Source organism: Alosa pseudoharengus, unplaced genomic scaffold, assembly GCF_046254945.1.
Source record: "Alosa pseudoharengus isolate Yale_2024_CS ecotype anadromous, Long Island Sound unplaced genomic scaffold, YU_APseudo_1.1 YU_APseudo_1.1_scf_14, whole genome shotgun sequence".
NCBI classification, from domain to species: Eukaryota; Metazoa; Chordata; class Actinopteri; order Clupeiformes; family Clupeidae; genus Alosa; species Alosa pseudoharengus.
In genome coordinates this window covers 32587775-32610009 of record NW_027468609.1, presented here as the reverse complement: position 1 = coordinate 32610009, position 22235 = coordinate 32587775, and the positions used below count along the sequence as shown (strand labels likewise).

Genomic DNA, 22235 nt, shown 5'->3' with positions numbered 1-22235 from the left:
AGGGGGAGAGAGAGAGAGTAGAGAAAGATAGAGAGAGTGATAAAGGAGTTGAAAAAAGAAAAGAACAGTGGGAAGACCAGCAAACTGAGAGGGTGAAAGAGACAGGGAGATAGAAAAAAGAAATCAGAGGAGAGACAGAAGGGGGGGGGACATTTGGAGAGAAAAAAGAGGACTGAGTGGAATAGTGAAAGAGAGGAAGAGAGGGAGAGCGAAAGAGAGAGCAAAGAAAACAGAGTGAGGTAGATAGAATGAGCGAGAGTGGTGGTTTGCAGAAAGGGCTTTTGAGTCGTCAATCATCGGATAAACGCTGTAATTACTGGCCAGTGAGTGGCCAGGCCACAGCCGGGGGCGGGAGTTACTCCCTAATGACAGGTGAATGACAGCCCTCTGTCAGCACATTATAATGTTATTACAGAACCCAGCCAGCCAATCAGGTCACCTCAATCGGATCCCACAGTGAAAGGACTTAAACTGTGGGTAAATTGAGGTCAACGCTGGGTTGAGGCCTGGTAAGCTAACACACACTGTCATTCTCTCTCTCTCTCTCTCTCTTTTTCTCTCTCTCACACACACGAAAACACACATTCCTTTGACCCTGGGAAGTGAGGACAGTAATTATACATACACACACTTCACACTTGCTCTAAGCAAGGCCACAGAGCTCCCCTTAGGCATTCAACCTGGTGCGGTCACCCCTTCCTACCTATATCTCTCCCTCGCCTCCCCACCCCCTTCCATCAACTTCTCCCCTTAAGACAGCGTATTCCTCTTGTCTCCTTGTTTCCTTCTTCATTTACTGCTCTTGTCTCTTTGTTTCCTTCCTCGTTTACTGCTCTTGTCTCCTCGTTTCCTTCCTCCTGCCCTCTGACTGTCCTTTGGGCCTCTTTTCTGAGGTGGCTGAAGGGCCTGAGGTGAAGCTGGTTGTTTTCCAGCTGTTTGAGGTAGTTAACCCCGATCGCCTTGCGGCCGAGGAGGAGGCTGACGTAAAGCCTGGTGCTCCTCCAGCGGCCTCAAGCGAGCCAGGTTTGGGGGTTGGGATTTTCGAGTGGCGCTCTGCGGTGCGGTGTGGTGCGGTGTGGTGCAGCCCGCTCAATCTCTGGCTCTGGTTCTGTTTGGCGCTCCGTTTTACCAACCAGACCAATTATTGAGGCCCACGCTGACTCAGCACCACAACAGACCCGCTCTCTCTCTCTCTTTTCCTCTCTCTGCTTTCTTTTTTTCATTTATGATCTTCTGTTACTTTCCTTCAGTCTGAGTGTTCCTCTCTCTCCCTCCCTCCCTCCCTCTCTCTCTCTCTCTCTCTCTCTCCCTCTGCATGCATTTAATCGTGTATTAAAGTAAAACAAATAGCAGCTGATGCTGACTGTGGTTTTAGTCGAGACAGAGAGAGAGAGAGACGGGTGGAAGCGAAAATTGCTTGCATTGGCTTGTGCCCCTGCTACCAACTTTCCTCCCCGTCCTTGGGCCCTGCGGTTTGGGGAAGGGGTGAGGAGGGTGGAGGGGAGGGAGGGGAGAAGGCTTGGGGAACAGGGTATCTGACATGCAAGGGGAACTTGAGTGGAAAAGGGGGTTGGGGGAGCTATTGCGGCAGAGGTTGGAAAGCATGAGTCACTCCGAGTTACGTGTTTCATCTGTCAGTTTGTGTATATGCATGCATTTGTGTATTCTCATGTGTTCCTGTGTGCTTGTGGTTTGTGTGTGTGTGTGTGTGTGTGTGTGTGTGTGTGTATGTGTGTGTGTGTGTGTGTGTGTGTGTGTGTTGGGCAGGACGCTAGCCAGACATGGACCAGCAGGGATAGCCATACCTCATAAATACCACGGCGCATCAGATGAGTGCAAAAATACAAAGCGCTCATTTAGCCGTCTCCGTGGAGTTATCCTTTTTTTTTTACAAGAGTGTTTTGTGCATGTCACAAGGCACCGACTCCCAAAGAAAGAAACATCTATGGGGCGTGGAGGGAATTAAAGAAAGACAAGACCAAAGGAGAGCGACTGAATGGCACCGTGAATGTGGGAAAGAGTGAAAATACATAAACACACGTGAGAAAGGGGGGAGACCAAGAAGGGCTACGAAGGTGGAACCCACCATGTTTTTCTCACCCACTCTAAGGCTATCGTTTACCTCACAGGATGCCCACTGCACTAGCTGTGAGGGCAATCGCTTCCAGATGTAGCTGCTCGCTCGCTAGACTGCGTCTCTACCTATCTGGCTAACCGCTCCGACAGAACCTTTCCAAGTGCCTACTCGGAAAAGGTCAGACAGCTCGTTATTACGGCTAGACTCATTAGCCAAGTCCGGAAACCTCCTCATTAATGTGAGGCAAGAACTTGAGAATCATACACTCATGCTTGGAATTCCTCCATTCCATTTCTCGAACAAAGGCGGTTGTGTTGAACTGGCTTGGACGATATGTAGATGTGCGGGGTCAACTGCGGCGGAGTCCAGCTGCGGCAGAGTCCAGTAGCGAGAAGTTTACATTGGTGGCATGTAGTGGAATGATGGATGTTTGTAGTTGTATACCATTAAGTGTCAAGACTGAGTGTGTGTACATGTGTGTGCATGTGCAGTGGAGATTAAGGAAGACCACTTGTGTGGTTGATGATGTCCTGATGTTCCATGCAATACAGTTGTTTGTGCAGTAATGTGTGTGCATGTATAGTTGTAAATCTAGTTACTTGAGTGTAACTGCATTCTAGTGTAGTCTAGTGCAACATCAGTTAGCAGTTGGTTAAGTACTAAAACTTAGCATTCCTGAGGGACTGTGGAGAAGAAATGTGTTTCTTTTCCATGCTTCACGGCACAAACTTGACAGGAAATCAAGTGTGTGTGTGTGTGTGTGTGTGTGTGTGTGTGTGTGTGTGTGTGTGTGTGTGTGTGTGTGTGTGTGTGTGTGTGTGTGTGTGTGTGTGCGTGTGCGCACGTGTGTGTGTGTGTGTGTGCCTGTGTGTGTCATGTTTCTAAGACTCTTTCTTGACTAATTATGACCGCCGCTAGCGTTTTTTTTTTTTTTCCCATCATCTACTTCCTGAATTTTTGGTCAACGATACCCGGGACACTGAAACACCGGTGCACATGAAATTTGGTGGGTATATAGCCCCACTAGACTTTTACGGAAAAATTTTGTTTCGTCCCCGGGGGCCACTCCCCCCCCCCCGTGCTGGGCCCCCCGAACCACAAAAAAAGCAGTTTTTCCTAAATAACTACTTGAACCGTGGCACTGAGGATGAAGAATATTTTATGGTATTTTGGTCTCAAGGGCCCACATGAACCTGGCCCATAATCACTCATTTGTGATTTGCACCCCCCCGGTAAAAAATGAAAATGCAATATTATTCTGCTTTAATCGCCCCTATCTTCAGTTAAGATGTTCAGAACTGCACCAAATTTTATGTGCATGATTGACCTGGCATTCTCTGGGGGTACGCCAGTTTCGTAGAATTTCATCCATGGGAGGGTCTAAAAAAAATTAGGTTATGTGTACATTTAGTGACTGTACACTCATTGGCCTGTAGATGGCGGTGCACACATATACACATGCACACACACACAGGCACCCACATACTATCGGTATTAGAACGGCCGATACATAATTACAAATTCAGTAGGATTAAAAGAAAGCCAAAATAAATATTCATCATCATCATCATGGCTGCATTTCCAGTATTGGCGATAAGTAGTCGTTTGTCCACTAGATGATGCATCGTTGCAGTGAGACGTAATTTTGTTGGAAGTTAAAAGTGGGTTTGAAAAACAATGGACGCTTCCTACAAGGACTGTAGTTTACCGCAGAGAACGTCTAATAAGGATAGGAAGATGTTCACATGAAATGTAATTCCCATTTCTTCTTGAAGCCGAAATAAATCTGAGGATGTTTATCGGACATGCTTTGTTTTTACTGCAGGTAAGTTAATCTTATAATATCAATAAGGACCTAGGTAATGTTACCGTTAGTGTTGGTTGAGTGATGGAGGCCAATTTGATTGATTGCATTTAACTATAAATGCGGTTATACCAAGCAAATTGATAGCAGCACTGTAATTGTATCTTTCGACTGTCATTTGTTGCGCGTGCTACAAAAATCATTCTGTGCAATTGAAGATTTACCAACGTTACACCGGTCTGATACAGTTTTGCCTATACATGCGTGAGACTGAGATGCCTGTTTATTTGTTTTAAGTGCGTGCAGGGTGTGAGAGGGGAATCGATGTGCTTTGATTCCAGCTTGGTAGTTGTAGTCTGTGAAATTAAAAAGCATGTGTGTGTGAAGTATCCAAACAATGACACCTTCATTTCATTATGGCTGCTTTAGCAACACACCTTAAGCTACTGTGTAGTGGGTCCCATTTAGAAGTGGCTACTTCATTCGGGCTTTCCTTGACTCATGGAGCTGCGTGAATTTTATTACAACTTTTCGCCACGATATGGCAATTTAAGTCCGCTTGATACTGTAAGGCGTAAGCCATTGGTTTCCAAAGGAGATTTTATTTGTGTCGCCAGCATAGCCTATTGACAATTTATGTTGCAAATAGGCCTACCTTATAAGCCTACCTGTAGCTTAGGGAAGCTAACAGCTTTCTATTAGGATCTAGTTTGTTAGTTACAGTTTTGTCATAACTCCCTGATGCATTTTTGCATTTAGAATAGCCAGAGCGTGGATATCTCAATCGGAAAATTAAACAATGTCGGGTGCCTATGGACTAGGCTGGGTGAACCCAGCCTGATCTGCCCGCTATTTATTTTTTGATTTCTTAAAAGATTGAGCTTGGTCTGGTGAAAGCCAGACTAGTCATGGACCTCAGTTACACAATGCAAGGGAACATGATTCAGCCTATATTTGCACGAACAATAACGGACAACAGCTCTTCAACTTTGGCCCATTAAAATGTGTATGAACAGACTAGCGCATTTCATCAAGGCCCATTTGAACATGTCAGTTATTTGCACCACTGGTTAGATGTAAAACAGCATTTTGTTTCAGACTACTGTTACTTAATTTGTGCATTAAAAATAACGTTTCAGACTACTGTTACTTAATTTGTGCATTGACAATAAAGTATCACATGAACTAAAGATGACTAAAATCTTATGTAGAAGAAGAAACATTCATAAAAAATCCATCCATCCAAAAATGACTTTTGTTTTTGATAGCTTTTGAAAACGGCATGGAACTGACAGAGATGTTTTTGTTTATAAATAAATAAATAAATAACATTATGCTAAAACTTTTTGCTTTTCACTAATACAATGTAGCCTACAGGTGTAAGTGACCTTTCATCACTCCAGTTGCAATGGATGAACTGTGATGAACTGCCCTACTTGTGATTGTTTAGAGATTTTAAAGGTTTTATAACAATGCTACATCTTCTTAGGCTATTCTACAATCTAGTCACCTTTTCAGCACCAGTAGGCTACTTTCTGTGCAGCCGCACACACACACTCAGGCATGCCAAACAAGCATACACAAAAGTTTCAAGAGTGGGGGATGGAGTAAAAGATGGAGACAAATTGAAGTGTGATTTATTTTCGCGGAACGGATGTACAGGACTGAGCGGCGGTCATATTTTGTACCGCTATGCGGTACATCTAGTTATACACCTATTAGCATATATCCGCTTTGGGATATGAGATATGTGTGTCAAAGTGGAGATGTCTGCATATGTGTAGATCTGAATGTGTATCTGTGTCTTTTCGGAAGTGTGTGTGTGTTTGTGTGTGTGTGTGTTTGATTGTGTGTGTGTGGTGGGCGGCTGCCTGACTGTCTCACACACACAAAGAGCTTGTTCACTGAGGAAACGGGACCATGTTTGACCTTACACATTCTTTCAAAAATATATCACCCATCCTGCCAGCAATAAAATAGCACAAAGAGTAGAAAGATAGTACCACAGAAAGAAAGAAAGAGAGAGATAGAGAATGATAGAAAGAGAAATAAAGAGAGAGAGAGAGTTGGCTGGGGGTCAGCCATAAAGCCTCTGCCCTACCCATAATGCCCTCTTTGAGGGTCTGAGGCAGCGCGTGTGAGTGAGGGGTCAACGCCTGTCTCACATACACATTCCTTCCGCTCTCACCACGGCGATACAACCCATAATACCCATGCACAAAACCTCCTTTTCATGCCAGTCTTATCTGATACCTACACATGATTTCACACACACACACACACACACACACACACAGACATACACACACACACACTTAATAACTGGTCTTGAAGAATTGGCACGTGTGTACGTCAGAATGTTTGTTTTTGTGTCTGCCTTTGTCTGAAGTAGTGTGTGTGTCGTTTTGTCAGCTTATGGCTCTTGGTCTCTGGGCACAATTAACCATGTTAATCCCTAATTACTGCAAGTCCCCTAAAACACACACACACAAGCACACACACACACACACACACACACACACACACATACACACACACACACACACACACACACACACACACACACACACACACACACAATTCAGTCTGACTCATAGAGGTTGCTCTGACTTCCTCTGTTCCTGCTCAGCACAATCAGATGGAGCCAGTTCAACCCAAGGGACACACACACACACACACACACACACACACACACACACACACACAGACACACACACACACAAATATCAGATTAAGTCTGTTCAGGCCCAGAGAACAAGGAATTGCAGGCTTTGGGACATTTGGGAACAGTCTCAGACACACACACTCTGATACACACACAGATTAACAGTGACATACAATTCTGCCATCTTTACTGCACATGTGTGCGGTTAGGAGTCTCAGGTGTCTGAAGTGTGTGTATTCCCAAAGAACACATTCCTGTCATAAACAAAAGGAGACAAGGTGTGGACAAATGTGTGTGTGTGTGTGTGTGTGTTGACAGTGTGTGAGTCCCTGTGTGTGTGTGTTTGTGGGTAATACACAGCTGTAGCCCAGCTGTTCTTGACCTTTGATCTACATTTTGACCTTGCCAAGCAGTTACTGTCTACACTTCTGCACACGCATATGTGCACTACGTGTTTTCTGACTTTCAGCACAGTTCATAGTGCAAAACTCAACCTCACCACAAACACACACATTCACACACACACACACACACACACACACACACACACACAGACACACACACACACACACATCTGGATGCTGCAAACACCCACATATGCACATGAAAACACATGAGAGCACAGTCTTTGGAAAGCAGTTCATCTGAAAGTGGGAAAGAACGGAGTGTTTTTCTTGCAAAGAAATGAAACAGTATTTTGTTTCTCAATCTCTTGTTCCAGTGGCAGTGGGATGTGTGTGTGTGTGTGTGTGTGTGCGTGCGTGCGTGTGTGCGTGTGTGCGTGCGTGTGTGTGTGTGACACATCTGGAATGCATTTTTCCTACTTTTTTCCATCCTTTTTCTCCAGGCTCAGCAGACGGCACAATGGAGCTTATCGGATCCAGATGTGAACAAGGACACAGAGACCGCTCACACACACACACACACACACACACACACACACACACACACACACACACACACACACACACATGCACACAGCCTCACATACATGCATGCTTACATAGAGTATGTTCATTTCCAAATGTTACCAAAAAGTAGACTTCAACTCCCATATCTCAAGCTTCATTCCTCCATATGAATCAAAGTGTTTGCATGTCCATTGATATTGGTGCATTCTCTCATCACACACACACATACATTTTTCTTTCTTACTTTCTTTCTTTTTTCTGTCTCTCTCACATTCTGTTAAGTGCTTTCTGTTGGTCTCTAATCCTGTTTGTCTGTATGTCCATTTTGTCTAGGTCAGTTACTTTTTTCATCTCTCACTCTGCCTCCTTCTCTTTCTACACAGGTATTTAGGGAATGTTATTCTGGGGGAGGTGTTGAATCAGTCGCCTGACAAGCCCCTGCCAGCCTCACCGAGCACTTCCTATTGACCAGTATGTGTGTGTGTGTGTGTGTGTGTGTGTGTGTGTGAGAGAGAGAGAGATGTGTGTGTGAGAGAGAGATTGTGTGTGTGAGTGTATGTGTGAGTGTGTGTGTGTGTATGCGTGTGTCGGTAAGTGAGGGGGTCCTCAACACTCAAAGACCCCCCGCCCTCGTAATTAATCATAACAAACCAGCAGAAATGTCCAAACTGGACCATGTTTAAAGTTTGGTGAAAAGACCCCATTCATTCTGCTGGCCTCAGCGGAAAGGATACACTTTTCAAAAGCCACCCCCTCTACACCCACCCACACTCTCTCTCTCTCACACACACACACACACACTCACACACACACACACAACCAACCTGGGAGTCATCACCTAAAACATGAAGTTAAAGGGGAACCACATGAGCTATAAGTGTATGAAATGAAATGAGAAGCACATACAGAGAGAGAGAGAGAAAGAAGCTGGGCCTTGTGGGCATGGGTGGTCTGCTAAAACTAAAAGACCCCCTGCATCATAATGTAAACCCCAAACCACTTGTCTCATACAAGTGACCGGAGTGACATGGCCCTGCTGGTCTCCTCAAGGCTAAGAACACACACACACACACACACACACACACTTTGATGGTGTCCGCACTCTGCCTTATATATGGTGAGGCAAAACCAATTTAACCCAAATGTTTCTAAAAGGAACCTTAGGGGCAATAGGAGAATATGACCTACATCAACTGCAAGATACATGCACACACAGAGAAACACACACACACACACACACACACACACACACACACACACACACACTCACAAACACACACACACACACACACACACAAACACACACACACACACACACACACACACACACACACACACACACACACACACACACACACACACACACACGCACAAACACACACACACTCACACACACAATGTGACTCCAATGCCTCAGAGACAGGCTGTCCAGACGTTCCGTTCCCCACGGGACCTAAACTGTACAACTCAGGGCCATTCATCCCTAAAAGGTCACAAACCCAAACATTTGACCCCATGACCCCTTACTCCTGTAGGTCTCCTGTCATTACAGAACTACATAAAACCTCTGACTCTGGGTCCCCACCCACCCTCTCTCTCTCTCTCTTTCACTCTTTCAGTCTTTTACTCTCTCTTTCTTTATCTCGCTTTCTCTCTCAATCTCTATTGCCATTCAATTCCTTTCATCATCAGTTCTCATACACACAACACAATATCACCAGTGATATAAAAAAAAAACTCTGCCTGCTACTCAACTAACTCTGCCTGCTACTAAACTAAACAAAGTTGTATGAACAAACACTTATAAAATTCATTACAACTGGCTCTTCTCACAATTTAACATAAAAGTAATGTCTTTTTAATGGTGTGAACTGACAGACTGGCTGAGTGTGAGAGCTTTCGGGAGGCTTGGGGAGGCTAAATGCAGAGCGAACGATGGCTGCAGACTAGGCACTCTTTAAACCCTGGAGCCAGGCTCGGCCGTGTTCGTCTACCAGTAAAAGAGGCTGGTGCCGAGCAGCAGGGACCATAAACTGCAAACCACATCAAGAGGACAACAGTAATACAAGGCGCCCTTGGGCTGTCAGTGGCTTACCCAGCATGCATTTCAGCCTGCCTCTCTCTTGTTTTCATTTGACACAAATTGCTGTCTCAATTGTTGCAAAGCTACAAGCCCCATCAACTAATCAGTATGAAAAACAAATGGTGATGCTACACAAAGAGCGTAGCCTTTAAATCTAAGACACACTGGTCTTCAGAAAGAATCTCCCAGTCCAAGGAATCCGGGGACATTTACAACATCATCATCAAAGAGGAAGCAATTACTCCCAATCCCCACTTTGCTCTCTTAACCGAACAGCTCTGAACTCTAGCTGAGTCTGTGTTCTGGGCCCAAATGGTGCTGCTGTGTGTTTTAGACGAGCGCGCTCTCTGATCCTGAGGTGGATTTGCATTCCCTCGCCATGATGCCTCTTTCTCCGGGGACTCGCAACCGAGCGATGATGTCACCCAACTGGGATGGAGGCCTGCTCACTACGGGGGCCACCGCTGTTAGGGGCCCCTGGGATGAGTCATTAGCACACACACACACACACACGCACGCACGCACTCGCACACACACACACACACACACACACACGCACTCGCACACACATTCCAGTCTTTTATGGCTTAATTAGACGGGGCAGCATAATTATGTTAATCACACTTGGTTCTTCTACTTGTTCGTCAGGAGCTAACTCTCACTAGGCCTCTGGACTTCACAGTAACTCAAACCAGTCACCTACTAATTATCTATGACTCATCTCTTTTGAATTTTCTCCCAAAAAGCATGTCAAGTTAATTCTGCCAATAGACTCCTTATGGGTAGTTAGTTGACCACCATCAGGCATTGCTAGCACATGTCAGTAGTTTCTAGCAGGTCAGTGTAGTTCTCATAAACTTTCTCAAATTGACCAAGGACAGATGGTGAACTTCCAGTCCACCATATGTGCGTCTCCTGGCAGCTCCTTTTTTTACGATGAGCAGAGAGGAGCAGGCAGACCTCCAGCATCCCATAACCCCTCTCTCCTCCCACCCCTCTCCCCCCCAACCCCACATCATCATATCTGGGCGGGGATAAAGACACGCCAATCATATGGTGACATGTTGTCAAGCCACACCTCTGGTCTCTGCATCATCAGAGAATTGTTATAGGTAAAACCATGACCCTCACAAAACAGACCATGAAATGGTTCACTTCAAGACTACGCGCTCATGATGTCATTTTCTAATCACTCTGGGTAAGAAATGCTTAAATACATTCAGAGAAAGTGAGTCACATTCAGTCATACCAGACAGAAAGACAGATTGAGGGAGACAGAGAGCCATTATATCTGATCTGGGTTAAGTTTGTAAGACTTTATGGGAGGACACTGAAATTTGCTCTTAAACACATGTTGAAAGCATTGGGTTCCCAAGGTCCACACACTGCAAACATGACTCATATCCCTTGCCAGCACACCTACATGTCTGCAGGATTGTTGAACATATCAACTAACTGCCTGAGTGATTGAATCCAGTTCTTTCTCCCCTGCTCAGGGGTATGTTCGCTGCACAGAATGCCTGCTCTGTCTGTTCAATGTGTCTTTCTTTCTGGGGCTTCCTCAGTAGCAAACAGGCCACCTACCAAGACAACCAGTGAACTAATCTCTCTCTTCCTCTTCATCTCTCAACCCCCCCCCCCCCCCCCCCCCCAACATACACACACACACCCTTACTCACACATAAAGTATTGAACATACCACAAGGCACAGCATCAATGACATCACATTTTCCAAACAGATCTTCTCAAGAGGCATATGAACATGAACACAAGTAAACCATTCCATGCTCATATACATACACCCTAGTTCCATCACTGGACAGCTGACAAGTTAATACATTTCTTTACAACTGTATGACCAATCTTTTCCAATATATTTCTGTCTCACAACAATTACATAAAATACCTTCTACATTACACTCTGAGAAGGTCGCGGAATGCTAAAAACGAATTCCAGCCGCACCCTTTGAGCTCTGGCTCTTCACAGGTGGTGGCCTCAAGGCATGTATTTTTTTCTTTACAACATCTACAATTTCACTGAGTAGAATTATTCTTGCCTCCAGCGTTCATCCCTCAGTACATGTTTCATGCACCCTAAAACTATTTTTGGAACCAAAAAAGTTCCTCAATTCATTCTCTTAAATCTTTCGTACAGTGAGGGTGAACCTCATCTGCGCGCATCTCTGATCTTCAGAGATGACACGCGGCGACTCCACCCTGCACGAGCTTCAGCCCCGCCTTCCCCCTAGAGCGCCTCGCCTCTCAGCCCCGCGCGACTGATGTTCTTCATTAAAAAATCAAAAGGCGCTCGAGCTTGCACCTCGAGCCAACCGATGTTTCAGAGGAATTCAGCTAAACACAAACCCAGTTTAAAACTTGTGCCCTTCCCAAACTACAACCTTATAAACTTACGAAGAATCACTAATGAATAATGCCAGAAACATTTATGCTGGAATAAAATACTATTTTATTGCTGGTATTATTTTTCAAAATAACTAACTAGAGATCGACTTTTGGCTTGTAATTCCAACTGGGCTGTATACTGTAGTTAAACGCCACTCAAAGTATGCAACTTGCCCCCAAATTGAAGCATCTTCACAGAATAACCATTAAATATACCGACAGCATAGCCAATCCGTTCAGAGTGGGCTGGTTAAATGCTAAGAAGCACTGCATTGGACGAAGGGTCTGTCTGGATAAAAAGCGCACAGCGGTGTTATTAAAGAATGAGAGTTACGGGGACAAGCAGTACAATAGAGGGCGCAGGACCCCCTTGTTCAACACAAGTTAGAGGAAGAGACTCGTCAGAGTGAGTTCCCCCAACTGCAGCAACAACGTTTTTTCTGCCAGAAAGTGCCACCAGGCACCAAATAAACTCTGTCCAGTCTCACTAAGCGTGCAGTATGGGTCACTGTTGTGGCATTCTTCTGTGTAAAGGGCGCAACAGGACAACAGCGGTGCATGCCAACAGACAGCAAGGCCACCCCCCCCCCCCCTCCTTTGCAGGTCACCTCAGCCTAGCTATCGAGAAGGGCCAGGTGGACATTCTATAGAAATGAATGCACTTTTAAACTGACTTCTGGGTCTCGGTTGCAACAACAACTAGCCTTCAACTGTAGAAGAGTACAGCCCACGGGAAAGCAACATGTAGAGGCAAACAAAATCAGGTCCTTGCGATGGCACTTACCTGAACGGGCTTCTGAAGTGACAAAAAATATAATTATCGCTAGAGTGAGTTGCGCGTCCCTTAACCTCCTTTTAACTTTCCATCTTATGTGGGTATCCATGGCCGTCGCGGGACGTCCACAGTAAATGTGGATCGATTATTTCTTTAGAGCGACTGGAAGAAAAAAACTCTGTGACAACTTGTGATCAGGAGAGAATTGGTAGCCCACAGATCCCGGTAAAAGAGAGAGAGAGAGCGGGGGAAGAAGAACGGGATTTCTCATGCAGCCATAAGTTTTGTGGAAGTCTGGAGTCCTCCAGTTGGTCAAGTGGACGGGGGCAGCCCTCTCTCTAGCGCTCGTCCTCTCCCTTCTCTCTCGCTCTTCTGATCTGCTCAGCGTTGATTCTACGAGCAGAAGTGATGGTCCCCCTTCTCTCGAGCGTCACTGAGAAGTCTTGGAACCAAAGTAGAGGAGAAAAAAATGCCTTGCGCCTGTCAATCAAAGCGTAGACAGGGACAAACCAGCAAATCAGAAAGGCCAGCATAAAAATTCCTGCTCCGTCATTGGACAGGAACTAGAGAGGGGAAAAGTTTAGTGAAAGTCCCCCCTCTCTCCTCAATCCGCTGGAGTTCCTACTTTGCACAGCCCAGTCGCTGGCTCTGGTTTCACTCAAATGCATAATCGTTATAAGAGGAGGAAAAGCGGGAAATACGAATCGGAACACGGACACCCTTGAGTAATCACTTCGGTTCCTCGTTGCATCCGGAAGCCATACATATAAACCTGGCATGGAAATGTTTTACATTGGCCCACAGGTCCTAAATCATTTCCAATATAGAGTCATTTCAAGGAGATGTCAAGGATGCAGAGTAGCCTACTCATTTTCTTTTCATTTTAATTCATCAAGTAGGGGAGAGCATTGTGTTTCACAAGAGTGAAACACTCGTCTCTATAAAAAGCCTTTTGCGTGCCGTCAGTGCTTTACCAACTGCAGTTTGGGCAGGGAGGTGATGATCTTTTGACACTAGCGCGAAGACCCCAGCGACGGATGGAGCACCGAAAATATCCGTCTAAATGCGTAACACCGTTTAACAGTGGGTTACTGTGACCCCCTCCTCTGCATAACAGGGGTGCTTGTCAACACAACATGACACCCACACAGTTACAAATGGGTATATGTGTGTGTATAAAGTTAGCAATGAACGTTTGTGTTGTGTAAACAACAATCAAAACCTCCTTATTAAAATCCTATTCCTTTTACATAATAATTCATAATTCCACCACAGACAGATTGGTTTGTGTTATTAGATGTTAAGTAGGGAGGTAATATGTATGGGGTGTTGGGGACATTGTAATGCTTTGGACAGGTGAGCTAGGGCAAAACACCAGCAAGAATGTGAGGAATGCTATGACTGGCTGTTGTGTTCTCTCTCTCTCTCTGTGAGTGTGTGTGTGTGTGTGTGTGTGCTGGTCATTTAATGGACACTGGCAGATGGCGTCAACACTACAAAACAACATCAGGTGGGAAAGAAGTGGTCGGCTAAACTTGTGGGAATGAGGGAACATCTGCGTGTGTGTGTGTGTGTGTGTGTGTGTATGTGTGTGTGTGTGTGTGTGTGAGTGTGTGAGAGAGAGAGCGAGCGCGTGCACGTGAGAGAGAAAGTGGATGGGGAAGTGGGGTCAGGGTTCGGTGATGTGATGGTGTTGGTGGTATGTGTGAGGGGTGGATAATGTGTGGATAAGTGTAGTGTAATGAATGTCCTTATGTAACCCCCTGATTGAGGGTCTGTTGACTGATGATTTCATGTTCCTCTACACTCCTGTCTTGCAACTGTGTCACATTCTGTGTCTATTAAAGGGCAATTCCATGGAAAATTAAATTTTTTGTACCATCCATAACACCAATAAAATGTGATGGTATGGTATGATGTGAATGATTACATGAAATTTGAGCTAAAGAATGTAAATAATTTGGCTAAATTTGTCTAAAGAATGTAAATAAGAAAAAATGCACAAAAAATGAATGTTATCATTCACATCAAACAAATGCCAAGGCTGGTGTTATGGATGTGACAAAAAGTCAATTTTCCGTGGAATTGCCCTAAAGTTACTTTTCCTGAGCATTGAACAGATTTGATCTTAATCTTCCTCTATGAAATCAACTGTCTAATTTGTAGTGACCAGTTAAGAGCTGAAGAAAAGCAGAAAGAAAGAAAGCAGAAAGAAAGTTCTAAGTAACTGTAAGTTCTCCTTGCAATCCATGTTTAACTCTACTGGATGTTTGAGAACTAAAATAACTACCAGGGTATTGCAGGTTTTCACAGTCTTGTCAAGTGTGTAAAAATACATAATTTCCCCAACCTTAGAAAAAGCCATCCACGTCAGCAGAAAGATAACTTGTCTCAAGTTTAATATTTATATTTAAGAAGAACCAGATTGTGTATTTTGGCTACTGCAAGTATGCACTTAATCAAACAGAGGCTTGACAGACGGCTCAGAACAGAGAAGATTTCATTGGTCAAGACAGACAGACAGACAGGTGATCTAACACTTACAAGTGCAGAGGGCAAAAGGCCAACTAGGCTGGTAGTCAGAAAGACTGGGTGTACAGTTGACAACAAGACAGATGGAGATTTTCATACATGTGGTCATGCACACTCAGAGTAAACAACTTTAAAGCCAATGTCTTCATCCTTCCCTTCATAAAACCCATACAAATGTGCACTATAATACTGATTTATTAGATTTAAACACAGGGGCCATTGTATCATCCAATCCTAGCATGAACCGTAGGAAAAGTATGTCAGAAAACTGTACTGAGTTGCAGTAAAATGTCAAATTTGCATTTCCAATTATGCTCATCTTTTTGAAATGGTGAAAAAGTATGGCACCATTTTCCAAGAAAGAAGAATCAGGCTGCTGTCCAGCCAACAACAGTGATCACACTTAGACACAGGGAGTCAATCAGCTGGCTAGGTCTGGTGCGTGCTTTGGCAAAGAAATGGACACTTATCATGGCTTTGTTGGAGAAGCAAAACAAAAGGGTTCAGCAGAACACATTTTTGGATATCTGCAGAGGACTGTCGAGTGAATTTGCCATTTGAATATATTTTCCCAAGCTGGCTCAACCTTGCAGTTCCTTAACTGAAGACAGACTCTGGGATAAACTACTGCGGCGCACTGCTCCTAATCATCCCTGACCCGTAAAGATCTGCATCTGTGAAGATTTCTATAAAGTCATCAGCGACACTCATCATGCTGTATCCTTTCGTTGCGGACTTCATTAAAACAAACCAAGCACGAGAAAGCCTCTCGCCTCAGACTCATAAAGCCATCACGCACAGGAAAGAGGAGGCTTACCGTTCCTCCTAAGGAGGAGAGGCATGGGAATGATGATGAAAGACAATCAACAGGAGAGAAGATGGGAAGAGAAAAGGGTGAAAGAGAGAGAGAAGTTTGGCTTTTGGAGGGAGAAGGGCCAAGGAGGAAGAGAGCAGAGAGTTTGGCTTGTGCAGGAATGGGAAGAGGGGAGCCGAGAGAGGGAAAAGAGATGAGGAGATCCCCCTCTGATTCTTCATCCAGAGCTTCCAGCCCAAAAATGTGGGAGGGGTGTTTAAAGCCGAGATGTCCAGCAATCGGAGCCTTTCAGAACCAGTCCTCCAGCAGTTGGGTTTGTCTGGCAGGTGAGAGGAGATGTCTGGGCCAGAGGCCTGCTGGTTTGCAGGCTTTTGTCACCCATCTCACTCACATTCTTGTGTGTTTATGCTTGTGTGTGTTGCGTTTGTTATCCCAACAGTATCTACTACCGCAAAAAGAAATCTTAAAAGCAAGGAGAAGTTCAATCAGAAAGGGCAGATGAACCAATCATGTTCTTTACAATCAATGCCACCTTGTTTAAGAAGCAGTGCTGTGAATTTGTTTACTGCCTCCATTAGGTGAACCACCTGTCTGTATCTGGTGTGAGTCGATGAGATGGGAGGGTGTCTTGTTTGCACACCCTGTTTGGTCTTTCATTTCATTGTGTTCTTTCAGAAGCATATACTTTTCTCACTATAATACAGTATGTTCATACATGTTTCATGAGCAGTATTTGGCATAAATCTTATCCAAATATGCACACATATGGCATATGCATACTGTATGCTCAAACATTTTATAGGATATATTGTGACTGTGTAAGATTATTTGATTACAATGGCTACTTATATGAGCATTCCTCAACACATGGATATGGAATATCAAAACAAGTTACATTCATTGAAAAATAACAATTCTGTGAGTCTCTGGCTATGGGCTGCTGGTAATTGTTTTCAACTTCTGCTTTTGTGCAGATCAGTTATGCCCTTCAGTTTGATTCTCAGACAGAGGAGATGTAATAAGACACCTTCAGTGTTCCCCTTCCTCTCTGGAAGTGCCCCTCAGTGAACTCACTGTCCTTTACAAAAACCTTACAGCTTTTCTCTACTGACTCAACACCATTCTGCCCAATTAGCTATACTGAGTAGAGTACTGTTGAGCAGTACAGTACTATTAACAATGTTATGTACAATGTATCCGAAACCCATACTTGAGTATAAGTACAGATATCTGACTAGAAAATTACTTTAAGTAGAAGTAAAAGTAATCTATAAGCATACCATTTGTCTGTGAGCTCCCATGTACATTAAGTGTAGCGCTGTAGCTGCCTGGCTACGTTGCTGCTGGCTGTATAGCAACTCTAGCCAGGTAAAATTGATTGTTTTCGGGAGGGGTTTCCGTTCCGACAGTACTTGGTGATCTCGAGAAACAAAGATCTATGTGAAAACGGATTTCTCCTTTAAAGGTTGCATCAGCGATATCAGGCCCAAAAAAGGCCCAAACATAAAAGATCACATTCATCTAATCTTTCCTAACGATCCGCTAGCTGTCTGCCCCATAAGCAGGCCGTCAAAAAATTGTGTCTCTGTAGGCAGCCTAGGCTCCGAGATCTGTACACAAAAACAATTGCTATTAAGGGTTGGCAACCCACTCAAAGGCAAAATAAAGTGTTTCAACCAATAACCGATGAGATGCGCATTTAGGAGAGTTTTAATTGCACGGGAGGGAGGGGGAGGGAGTAGTGAGGTATCCCTGCTTTCGCTGATACAACCTTTATCTATTTTTTACAGTACTGAAGTATGACAAGTAGCCCATTATAAAACATACTTAAAGGGACACCAGGCAAGCCTGATGCTTTTTCTCTACGAAACTCCCCCTCGCTCGGTCTGAAGCTCTTTTCCTTTTCTTTGCATCTTCCGTCAAGGGTTTTCACTGCTTCTTCGCCGGCTCTGCCATTATAGACACGTTTGCAACAATCGCTAGCGTTTCGTTAGCCTGCCTCTGTGCTGTGGATGCAGGATGTAAACTGATCCTGCTTCGGTCAGCGGGTACGATACACTGAACTTGCAAGCGGGATATTCTTCCTATACAGGCAGTAGGGGCGGGCAAGAGAGTCTTCATTCGCCCTGTAATGAGTCATTTAACCATTACGAAGATGAGTAATTAACACAAAAACTTTGTGTTCCTTTAAAGCGATGGTTCGGAGTAATTTTACCCTAGGGTTCTTTGCACCATGACCCCGAGCCAAACACCCTCCCAGAACCTTTTTTCCCTTGGTCGAGCCCTGGTCGAGTAGCGCCATCAGAAACGAATGACGTTCTGCAGTCATGATGGAACCAACTTTTATCTCGTAAATTACCCCACTAGTAATGCCCTGAATGGTACGAAACTTCTGCAGTAGTACAACTACGACATTTAGTCCAATAACGAGGCATTAGAAAGTTTGTAAGTGCACCAGGAGTTTATTTAAATAAGACTTGCCTGATTATCTGCTACTATACCGCTGCGTCAACGTTTCTTCCGTGATTTGGGAAAAGCCTGTAAAAGTCCTTGCAGGAAGCGATTACATCAACGTTTTTTGGTATATCCAGTTTTAAATATTTTTTTCCGAAGTGTTTACAACTTAGTAATAACTAATAATTGTTGCAAACTGGACTACGAACAAAATATTACTGCATTCCTGGATCTACATCCTTATGCATGCTTCCTGCCAGGACTTTTACAGGCTTTTCCCAAATCACGGAAGAAACGTCGATGCAGCGGTATAGTAGCAGATAATCAGGCAAGTCTTATTTAAATAAACTCCTGGTGCACTTACAAACTTTCTAATGCCTCGTTATTGGACTAAAGGTCGTAGTTGTACTACTGCAGAAGTTTCGTACCATTCAGGGCATTATTAGTGGGGTAATTTACGAGATAAAAGTTGGTTCCATCACGACTTCAGAACGTCATTAGTTTTTGATAGCGCTACTCGACCAGGGTTCGACCAAGGGAAAAAAGGTTCTGGGAGGGTGTTTGGCTCGGGGTCATGGTGCAAAGGACCCTAGGGTGAAATTACTCCGAACCATCGCTTTAAGTACTGACAGTAGAAGTACAAAGTACTAGTAAAAGCTTTCGAGGCTAGGTGGGGTGACAACCCCCTCCATTCACTATGCTTTTAATGATAAAGAAAGCAGTCAGAACTTTGGATGGGCTATTAAGTTCATGCAGTACCTTTAAGGCGCTCTAAGCGATATTAGTTAACATCACTTCTGTTGACGTTCAAACAAAACAGAGAGCTAGCTCACTACTCCCTCCCCCTCCCGCCAGTGCAATTGAAACTCCCCTAAACACGCATCTCGTCAGTGATTGGATGGAGCAGTTTATGTTTTTATGATCCAGGTTGGACCAAGTTGTTTTTGGAGCCTGGGCTGTCCGCAATTTTTACAGTGTATTCAGGGCACAGGCAGCTAGCGGATGGTGAGGTGATGTTTGCTGTATGTGACAATTTTTTAGCTTAGAAACTGCATAACATTGCTTAGAGCACCTTGACGCGTACGCTTCATACACAATGTCTTTGAAGCCTGAACAAAGGTATGGCTGCCATTCAGTTTCCACTGCTGCTTCCTTTTATAGGCCAATAATGAAGTTTATCCAACATGTTTAGAAAGACAGCTACATCACACTCCATAGACATGCTTTGAAAGCCTAAACAAAAGTGCTATTAATGAAAAGCAAGCAGGTTGAATTTTAATTTAGTTCAGCTCCTTACAACAGTCGATGTAGGCCTTGGTGTGCTATGCCTTACACACCGCCGCTGACTTGAGCTGCAAAAGAAGCTCTGGCCGCCGTGTCAAGGACGCCTGTCAAAAAGTACGGGGAAGCTTTTGACGCTTTGGGTGCTCTGACGTGGCAACATTCTACATTGTTTGTTGTTTGCCGCTGAACTGCGTCACTCATTAGCATAAAGTTTACTTTTCTGCTTGACGCTCAAGTCGCTTCTTGCAGCTGAGAGAAGCCGGCTTCCATTGAAAATGAATGACTTCCTGTATCTTTTGCAGCTCAAGTTGGCGGTGGTAGGGTGACCAGACGTCCCGAAAAATTCGGGACAGTCCCGATATCCAAGCAGTTGTCCCGAATCCCGAATCTTGCCCTAATTGTCCCGAAAATTAAACTCAATCAGAATACTGAGTAGTTATTTTCTGATAAACATTAAAAACTATCCGTAGAGAGGTTGAGTCGACTGCATGCAGCCCCCGACGGCAGCTAAGTGTCTGGATGCAGCCCCGGCTACTTGTTTCTTTTTTGACGTTCTATAATTAGGCGCGAATATGCACTGATTTTAGCTCATTTTCATTCATTCCTTGACATGGCTGATGTACCGGAACCCCAACACGCTGCTAAAAAGCAAAAGCGTCTATAATGCAGGTACAGAGGAGTGGGTGGAGGTACCCAAGGATTGACAAAGCCTTAAGTGACGAGATGAAAGCATTCTGCAAAGTGTGTAGAAGAGAGTTTGGTGTTTCTCACGGAGGGGAGGCGTCATGTGTGCAAAAAAAATACGTTCGGCCTAATGTCTGATGTCGTTTCAACATAGCCTAATCTACTTAATCTATACTTAATCTAACAATTATTTTGTATTCTTACTTAATGACCCATAGTTTTGGCAAGGCTTGTTATTAGCGTTAGGGTATTATCCTTATTCTGAAAAGTCTGATTTGCACAGTTACGCAGTCATTGTCTTTTTTTTCACAATGACTGTGAGGCAGACTTGTGTTTTGGTACAGGTTTGAAAATGCATTATGTTTTATAATAGTCTATGTAGGCCTACAACCCCCCCCCCCCCCCCCCGCGAAAAAAAAAGGGTCCCGAATTTCAGCCAATCTCATCTGGTCACCCTAGGCGGTGGTGTGTATGTACGGTTAGCTATATTTGCTATAACATGCTGAATGCTGTGGCTTTTGCTTTCATTTGCTCATTATTTTAGCCTACTTTCTACTTAATGCTGCTAATGAAAATGTAGTGGAGTAAAAGTAAAAATAGGAAGAAAAATAAAAATAAATAAAAAAACTCAAGTACAGATACTCCCCATTCATACTTAAGTACTGTACTTAAGTATTTCTATTTAGTTATTTTACATCTCTGTTGGCTACATATTTGGTCATATCCAACTGTAATGACAAAGACAGTAAGACAAATGGTATGTTTACTTTCTTTTGATGTGGGAATAGTGAATCTTCACTGAAAATGTCCATTCCCATCTCAATACTAAACCTTTCCATATTATGAAATGTTCCTTTTTTTCCACACTGGGGATATCTGATAACCCTGAGCCAGAGTGCGAGTCTGACCCCTTGGGTCCATCGGAGAGGTTCCAGGGGCCAGGACCAGAGCCATATAAAAAGAGAGTTGCGACACTCTTTGAAGTCGCCGCCACGCGGTCACGTGGTTCATGTACGCTTCAACAGTTCCAAACAGCTCTTTGCGTGTCGTGTTATTTCAATGGGATAGACAGCAGCGAGTGCGTTATTGAACGTGAAACATTACAACAAACCAAAAACGAGTGTTATTACGTGTTAGCATGCTTACATTATAGTGTCAATTATATATTGCGAGTATAATTAGTTTGCAACATCAATCTAAAATATGTTCTTTGGTAGGCTAGTTCTAACATTGAACGTTTGTTTCCTTGCTGGACATTAGCTGTTATTGGATTCCTACATTTGCCTGTATCACGCTACATATACTTTACTTACATTGTCAAAACGTAGGCTATGCATTTTGTATCCTTTTTGTGTGTGAACATTAGATCCAGTGTCCTTTTCAGTTCGTTTGGTGAGATGAAGATGAAGATGCACCCCCCCCCCTCCCAAATCTGCACAACTTTGATCATTGTAAGACTAGCAATAAACGTCTATCAAATATATAAATGGCATTCAGTAGCCTAACAGCTTACATTTTAAAAGTTTGATCAATGCATTAAATCTGTTCAGTTCTTTTAGAGAAATAGCATAAAGGTGGGCACCACACAGCCTTGGTAACATTTTAAGAGTAAGCCATAAACATGTCAAAAACACATAGGCTAAATAAGAATCAATAACAACTTAAATGTGAAAAATTTGATTCATACTGCAAGATAAGACACCCACTGTTTCAATAACACACTTGTAACTCAATAAGCAATCAACTATT

At 43.9% G+C, this 22235-nt stretch overlaps 1 protein-coding gene across 1 annotated transcript in view; it reads right to left on the bottom strand.

Annotated features, from left to right (window-relative positions):
• Positions 1-13179, bottom strand: part of LOC143123373 (collagen alpha-1(V) chain-like) — a gene marked incomplete at its 3' end in the record, with an annotated part of 26068 nt that extends 12889 nt beyond the window's left edge. Inside the window, 1 exon segment of the mRNA XM_076284732.1 lies at positions 12728-13179. Within this exon segment, the coding sequence (XP_076140847.1) occupies positions 12728-12827 (100 nt within the window).
• Positions 13180-22235: the final 9056 nt, after the last annotated feature.